Below are 8,657 nucleotides of genomic sequence, written 5' to 3'. Positions count from 1 at the left end.
TCGCCCGTCATTTAGCCCCTCCTCAAGCAGTCCATACCTAAAGTATTTCTTTATATTGAAACAATACTTGAATTTTAAGACTAATTACTATTTTATTACTTTTAAAGAGAACAATTGAGTAACGTGTTGATAGCACGTGGGCCTGACGAAGAATGAATAATTTTCACTTGTTGATTTGGTATCCACGGTAGCATAAATCGATGCCTACTGTGGTAACAATACCCTAACCTCTCCCCCTGCCACACTTATCTCTTAAGCCGTCCGTCCTTCCGTTGCCGAATCTCATTCTCGTCGTCTTAAGCCCCCTCTCTCCCCATCGTCTGCAATCAACCATCAAGCCTACCATTCATCTCCAGCTGCGGGCCCGCCTCCAGGGCACTTTAACCATGGGATGCAGCTCCAGGACCAGGACATCAACGGCCGCACCGGTTCCCTTTCCTATTGTTGTTATGTCTGTCCAATAAACGTTTAAAATGAAAATATAACTTTTCTAAATCAGGTCCGTTTGTTGTTTCTCTGCTAGCTCGTGGAAGCCGACCCTGAGGAAGTAGCCGCCTGAGCTAGTCGTAACTTATATCCTTTAGGAATCTTCTGCTGGTGGTGATTCTTGTTTCCTTTAGAAATCTTGTGAAAAAAATCATCATAGTTAAAATTTTATATTAAGTTTTTTTTATGATTCCTCAGTTGCTTTCTGGAACGGTTTTGTGTGTTCGCGAACTTATTGCAGAGTAAATGGTTATTTCCATTATGCCCGCTCTGATCCCATTTCCGTTAGTTGCTTCCGTCTCGCACTTATTTTCGCTTCGCCCTATCTCACACATCGCCTCTTCGCTCTAAGACTACGGCTCACATCTCTTCGCTGCATTCTGTTGGCGGGTGGTTGAACGACCATCTTTCGCACGGTTGAGTGGTTAGTGTGGCTTGGTGAACTGATTCACCAAAGAGAAACCCTTAACCTTCACAAACAATACTGCAACATTTAATTAAACCACAACAAGATCACCACGGCCTTCTTCGACTGCCGTGGACGATATTCAACATCTGATTTGTAGGGGAAAACTGTACACCATCGGGGTAAGATGACCCATGTCAATAAAAATAAGCTAACCTATGGCTGCGAATGACGTTTTTCTTCATTCTTATCGTGGCAAACAATCGAAACTATCTTCCCTTTTCGTCCCGGAACTTTCTTCTTTCCGCTGACACCTTTGTGTTCTTCTTTTTGCCGATCCATCTAAGGTTGCCCTGTGGACACGTGTGTATTCACAAACGATCTTTCCTTAGGTCGACTACGCTCATCTTTTACGGGTTTCGCTTGCTGTCTAAGATATTTATGCCTTGTTTTCGATAAATACGTTGAGATCTACCTCTGCAACTTATTCTGAATGCAGCGCCCAGTTGAATTTCATTGTCGCTGGAAACTTTTCTATCATCTTTTGAAATTGATTCGGATTAGCGAAATGTTTTTCCTGTCCCACCGCCTTCAGGTGGCCGCACAGATTCTGCGCTACCAGTCCAAAGCTGAGCAGGGTTTTCCAGCCGATTGGGTCTAGGAGGAGGGCTAGCTCGTACCTTGGAGATCATGTCGTTAACGATTTGTTCCGTTCGCCCGTACAACTACTGCCAAGTGGACATGACTCGGAATACCGTCGACGGATCAAGTAGAAAACTGCTTACAGACTCCTTTGCACAAAACACGATGTAAACGTAGAAGATTTTCGGAGTTCGAGTACCCGGAAGCTTCCATCGAATACTGGTAGGTAGCTGCTGATGAACAGAGTCCAATCGATTGGATCTCCTGAGAAGATTAAAAACTCTTTAGTAACTACCTATATAGCAGCTATTTGCTGATAGGTTCGTCCTTGACAGCAGTAGATGTAACTTAAATAGGAATACCAGACATTTTTGGCAGGACCACCAATAGTCCAGCTTGAAGGAGAAGGTGGAGGAAGGAGAGAAACAGGACAATCTTCATCTAACCACGACGCTGGACGAGGAAGTAAGGGGGGAAAACTTCCGCTATCTGCTGACCAGTGCGCGTGCTCATTTCGATTGCTGAACCGATGTACCTCGTCACGTAAATCACAGTACTCCTGCCTCCGTTTCGTTTCGCCAGCGGATCGGTTCTTGCTCTCGTTGATGGTTCGCATCTAGTTGGCTCTGCAACTCCTCTTCAGTTGCGCACAAACCCTGGATTTCACTCTCCAGTTCTGTCTGCTGTAGCCGAAGTTCTTAATTAAGCTGGTCGCGTCGATTCAGTTGCTCCCGCCAAACTGCTTCTGAAGTACGCAACTTGTGTGCTGTTTTAAAAAGTTTCTTCTGGAATAGTTCAATCTGCGTTGCTATCTCGCAGTCACCTAGCCTGATCTGATTCCGCAAGTCTGCTTCCGAAGTGCGCATTGCCGTTCCATTTCCTCCCTTAGCGAGGCGATCTGGGTCTTCAGACATGCGTTGTTATACTCCAGACGTTTGAAGCTGATTTCACAAATCTGTCTCCCTCCGATCATTCACAGTTTTTCGGTGTGTTGAACTTGTAAATTTTTCAAACGATTCTCCAAACGTATCTCCCGTTTCTCTCTTTTACCGACGTCCAACTGCAGATTCCGCATCATCTCTTGCATGTTCTGAAGTTCTGTCGCTGTTTTAGATCCATGGCTTTTTGTTGTCGAAGCTAAGCGGTTTCAATACTCTACGGCTCGGACTTGAATCCTATGTAATTATGGACGGCAATCCTGGCCCGACAGCTCCACTCGCTATTTTCTCCATTCTTCCGTCCGTTGCACGCTCCGCTGGCTGTTCCCTATACTGCGTACACTTTTACCTTCTCCGCCCGTCCTGTCGATTCAGCAAATCATGCTTCCGCGCAAGAATGTGCTTTCCGCCCTCCATTTTCTCCTTGAGTTTCAGTTCGTTTATAGCTCGTTCCTTATTTATTGATCTTATTGTGACTCAAACTGTGTACTGATAATCAATCAGCTTGTTTACATACTAATCTTTATCTTCACTCTCGTCTTATCATTTTGCCAGTCATCTTTCTCACTCTCTCATGTTATCCCAAACGCAATCTGTCAGTCCTACATCTGGAATCAGTTGAAGCAGGTCGCTGTAGTTTGCGATAGCTATGTTCAATCGAGAGGGTGTTGTGGCAACCTTGTATGTTTTCATGGTCAACACATAAAAATTCCATGGTAATCCAGCCTGCGCAGTCTGATAGAACTGCAGCAAATACGATGAACATGTTACTAAACATTTGATGTTTCAATTATTATATTTCGTATACTCATCGTTTTGATGCTGATCACCCTTTCGGTACTGTGCGTTCCAATAGTTTTGGTGTTTATTTTTTAATATTTCTATCATTATTCCCCTAAAACTAAAGGTGGTAGACAAAATTTAAATTTTTAATAAAGTACGTGTATCTACTGCTTGTATCAGTTATACCACTTATAACTGTTTTTTTTCTTTATTATAGAGACTTTCAGCCTCGGGCTGGTTCGTCTCTTATAACTGTTTTAAAAAGATTTTATAATTGTAAAAAAAATCAAACAGTCTATCTTTTGACTTTAAATATTAAATTTTCTGAACGCAACCTTTCGACCACCAGCTGGTAACCCCCCTTCATGCGCCAGCGCCACTAAAGCAGTAATTTATGTTTGCAGATACTGTGCGATATCTTCGACTATCTTCCGCTGGAGGACATCAAAATTGCGGCGTCCGTCTGCCACCGATGGCACCAGATACTCTTCTCGGAACTGTACATCAAACGGTTCAAGTTGGTAATCAGCCTGAATGAATCGCTTCCGCAGCTAAAGCAGATGGCCCAGATATTGGAACGCTCGGAGCGGGAATACTACAGCATCATTCTGAAAGCCAACCTCGGCTGCCCGCTGACGGAATCGCGGCTCAAGATCGTCAAGCTGATAGTGCGCCTCATCTCGCAGTACGCGGAATCCCTTTACTTTAACATGGCCGACCTGCGGCTGGAATCTTGCGTCTCGGAGCGACATCTCCGGAGTCACAAGCTGCAGCTGATTGACACCCGGGCCAAGTACATTCCCCTCGGGATGGGTCTAAAGGAATCTATGCTGGCGGCCATCTGCGAGTACTCAACCGAGCTACAGGATCTGGTCATTGCCGAAATGAACATCACCAATGCCAAGGCTCTGGAAAAACTTTCGCTCCTTACCCAACTCAAGCTGCTCCTCATAAGCGACTACTATCCATACGTGAGACCTCCTCAACCACCAGTTTACCTGCCCAGTTTGGAGAATCTATCGCTCATAAACGTGACCGATGAGGCCAACTTCTACTTCAAAACGGACGGCCTCAAGCGATACTTTGTGCACACTACCGGAACTGATGCGCCTCGATCGATGCAGTTCATCCTGGAAAACGTTAGTTCCGTGGGCCGGCTTTGCGTTCACTTCAGCTCCCGGCAAACCATCCTGGCCGAGCAGGTCTTCGAAGCGTTGGCTCAACTTCCGAATCTGAGCGCCTTCGAACTGGGCGGCGTAGTCATTGCTGAGGATGCGTTGAGGTTGATGAGTCCCACCGGCCATCGACTGCAGAAGCTGATCCTGGTCGAGTGTCATATGGTAGGTGATCTATCTAAGAACCGGACAGATCATGCGATCATTGTGCCATTTTTGAATCAATTTTGTGTCATTTTTATAATTTTTGGGTCATTTTTTGTGACTTTTGGGTCAGTTGAGTGTCCATTTGGCAAACATATTTGAACCACTTTTGCTTCATTTTTGTAACTTTGTGTTTAATTTAAGTTATTTCTGTGTCATTTTTGGGTTATTTTTGTGTCATTTTTTTTGACAATTTTGTGTCATTTTTGTGATATTTTTGTGTTATTTTTGTGTTATTTTTGTGTCATTTTTGTGACTTTTTTGTGTCATTTTTGTGTCATTTTTGTGTCATTTTTGTGTCATTTTTGTGTTATTTTTGTGACATTTTTGTGTAATTTTGTGTCATTTTTGTCATTTTTGTTACATTTCGGTCATTTTTTGTCACATTTTTGTCATTTGTCTGTCATTTTTGTTTCATTTTGACATTTTTCGCTAAATTTGTGTCATTTTTGTCATTTTTGCCACATTTGTGTCTTTTTTGTGTCGTTTTATTCATTTTTGTGTCATTTTTGTGATATTTTTTGACGTTTTTGTGTTATTTTTGTGTTATTTTTGTGTCATTTTTGTGTCATATTTGTGTTATTGTTGTGTAATTTTTGTCTTACTTGTTGATAAAGAAATTTTTTGTGTCATTTTTGTATCATTTTGTGACATTTTTGTGCCATTTTAATACGATTTATGTTCAATTTTTGTTCCATTTTTGTGTCATTTTTGTGTCATTTTTGTATTATTTTTGTATCATGAATGTGTCATTTTTGTGTCATTTGTTTGCCATTTTTTGATATTTTTGTCATTTTTGTGTCATTTTTGTGTCATTTTTGTGTCATTTTTGTGTCATTTTTGTGTCATTTTTGAGTCATTTTTGTGTCATTCTTGTGCCATTTTTGTGTCATTTTTGAGTCATTTTTGTGTCATTCTTGTGTCATTTTTGTATTATTTTTGTATCATGAATGTGTTATTTTTGTGTCATTTGTTTGCCATTTTTTTGATATTTTTGTCATTTTTGTGTCATTTTTGTGTCATTTTTGTGTCATTTTTATATCATTCTCGTGTCATTTTTGTGTCATTTTTAAGTCATTTTTGTGTCATTTTTGTGCCATTTTTGTGTCATTTATGTGCCATTTTTGTGTCAATTTTGTATCAATTTTGTGTCATTTTTGTTTCCTTTTTGTGTCTTTTTTGTGTCAATTTCGACATTTTTGTAACTTTTGTGTGATTTTCGAGTCATTTTTGTATCATTTTTGTGTCATTTTTGTGCCGTGTTTGTGCCATTTTTGTGCCGTTTTTTGTGCTATTTTTCTGCCATTTTTGTGCCATTTTCGTGCCATTTTTGTGCCATTATTGTGCCATTTTTGTGCCATTATTGTTTCAGTTTTGAGTTATTTTTGTCATTTTTGTGCCATTTTTGTGCCATTTTTGTGTCATTTTTGAGTCATTTTTGTGTCATTTTTGTTATTTTTGTTATTTTTGTCATTTTTGTCATTTTTGTCATTTTTGTCATTTTTGTCATTTTTGTCATTTTTGTCATTTTTGTCATTTTTGTTATTTTTGTCATTTTTGTCATTTTTGTCATATTTTTGTCATTTTTGTCATTTTTGTCATTTTTGTCATTTTTGTCATTTTTGTCATTTTTGTCATTTTTGTCATTTTTGTCATTTTTGTCATTTTTGTCATTTTTGTCATTTTTGTCATTTTTGTCATTTTTGTCATTTTTGTCATTTTTGTCATTTTTGTCATTTTTGTCATTTTTGTCATTTTTGTCATTTTTGTCATTTTTGTCATTTTTGTCATTTTTGTCATTTTTGTCATTTTTGTCATTTTTGTCATTTTTGTCATTTTTGTCATTTTTGTCATTTTTGTCATTTTTGTCATTTTTGTCATTTTTGTCATTTTTGTCATTTTTGTCATTTTTGTCATTTTTGTCATTTTTGTCATTTTGTCATTTTTGTCATTTTTGTCATTTTTGTCATTTTTGTCATTTTTGTCATTTTTGTCATTTTTGTCATTTTTGTCATTTTTGTCATTTTTGTCATTTTTGTCATTTTTGTCATTTTTGTCATTTTTGTCATTTTTTGTCATTTTTGTCATTTTTGTCATTTTTGTCATTTTTGTCATTTTTGTCATTTTTGTCATTTTTGTCATTTTTGTCATTTTTGTCATTTTTGTCATTTTTGTCATTTTTGTCATTTTTGTCATTTTTGTCATTTTTGTCATTTTTGTCATTTTTGTCATTTTTGTCATTTTTGTCATTTTTTGTCATTTTTGTCATTTTTGTCATTTTGTCATTTTTGTCATTTTTGTCATTTTTGTCATTTTTGTCATTTTTGTCATTTTTGTCATTTTTGTCATTTTTGTCATTTTTGTCATTTTTGTCATTTTTGTCATTTTTGTCATTTTTGTCATTTTTGTCATTTTTGTCATTTTTGTCATTTTTGTCATTTTTGTCATTTTTGTCATTTTTGTCATTTTTGTCATTTTTGTCATTTTTGTCATTTTTGTCATTTTTGTCATTTTTGTCATTTTTGTCATTTTTGTCATTTTTGTCATTTTTGTCATTTTTGTCATTTTTGTCATTTTTGTCATTTTTGTCATTTTTGTCATTTTTGTCATTTTTGTCATTTTTGTCATTTTTGTCATTTTTGTCATTTTTGTCATTTTTGTCATTTTTGTCATTTTTGTCATTTTTGTCATTTTTGTCATTTTTGTCATTTTTGTCATTTTTGTCATTTTTGTCATTTTTGTCATTTTTGTCATTTTTGTAATTTTTTTTAATTTTTTTTATTTTGTCATTTTTGTAATTTTTGTCTTTTTTTTGTAATTTTTGATTTTATTTTTATTTTTATAATTTCTTTTTTTATCATTTTTGTCATTTTTTTTAAATTTTTGTCATTTTTGTGCCATTTTGCGTGCCATATTTTGTTCCAGTTTTGTGTTATTTTTGTGCCAGTTTTGTTATTTTTGTGGCTTTTTTGTATTTTTTGTGCCGTTTTTTCATCATTGTTTTGTTTAACTTTTTTTTTATGTTTTTATGAATTTTTCAAGTTGTCATGTTTTGCAACGAGACTGAACTAATGGTTTCGTTTTTTTTATTTAAACTTATACCAGTGACTAAATTTCGTTTTTTCATCTTTGCCTTCCCTTCCAGGAAACTCTAACACTCACCGATCAGTCCCTGAAATTGCCCAATTTGCGGCAGCTGGTGCTAGATTCGTGCTTCCTGTTCGACAATCGTGAGGGCTTCCGGCGGGTGCGGTACGACGATTTTGAACCCTTGAGGGCGCTACTTCCGGCTGGGTGCCAGATTGTGCTAGATTACAACTAAGTCCGGTTGGCTGGGATCACAAACAAAAATAATCGAAGCAATATTGCATGGGGTTCAACTTTGTTGAATTTGTTGATGGTCTTGACCCAAGGTTGGGAGTTGATTTAGTCAGAGTTAAAAAGTTGTTAACTAGTTCTTAGGGTGTTTAGGTGTAGTATGACGTTCAAATTTAAAACTCATCAGCTTGAGGTGTTTGAGTAAGAAATCTTTACAAATCCACTAGAATAAATATACAGCAACAAATGGCACACCGACACAATTTATCAATCAATCGAGCAATTGTACTTGAACTTAGGAAATAAATCACACGAGCTTTAAACCCCTTTTAGAGGAATCTAATCCGAAACGTCACCTTGACAGCTGTCAAAAACGAGGGCTTCGCAACAGTCCGAGTCAATTAGATCGGCGGCTTTAGTCCGGAGGAGTTTTTGTCGTTCAAGTTTTATCCACTTTCAATCTGTCACATCTTGGTGCGAAATTTGCACCGTCTGAGTTCAATTTTCCTCCCACTTATCCAGCCAGACGCCCAAAGAGTATTTATTTCAATTTCCCTCCCGAGAGGGTGTGAAAAACGTCAACCCACGTACAAAGATGCAGCGGCAAAGTAATGAAAAAAATTGCGCAGAAAAAAATAAAAGTTATAACAATGAAACAAAAAAACTTTCTCTTTCAACCTGTGTAGAAGTGAGAAAAAATCAACA

At 37.4% G+C, this 8,657-nt stretch overlaps 1 protein-coding gene across 1 annotated transcript in view; it reads left to right on the top strand.

Annotated features, from left to right (window-relative positions):
• The window catches only part of LOC129743304 (uncharacterized), a 535,624-nt gene extending 527,349 nt beyond the window's left edge, over positions 1 to 8,275 (top strand). The window contains exons 2-3 of the mRNA XM_055735300.1: positions 3,660 to 4,595; positions 7,780 to 8,275. Of these exons, the coding sequence (XP_055591275.1) occupies positions 3,660 to 4,595; positions 7,780 to 7,956 (1,113 nt within the window). The 3' untranslated portion in view covers positions 7,957 to 8,275. The remainder of the gene's footprint in view (positions 1 to 3,659; positions 4,596 to 7,779) is intronic.
• Positions 8,276 to 8,657: the final 382 nt, after the last annotated feature.

The sequence above is a fragment of the Uranotaenia lowii genome, chromosome 1, assembly GCF_029784155.1.
Source record: "Uranotaenia lowii strain MFRU-FL chromosome 1, ASM2978415v1, whole genome shotgun sequence".
Lineage (NCBI taxonomy): Eukaryota > Metazoa > Arthropoda > Insecta > Diptera > Culicidae > Uranotaenia > Uranotaenia lowii.
Note: the sequence above shows the minus strand (reverse complement) of the source record. Positions and strands in the feature narration are given on the sequence as shown.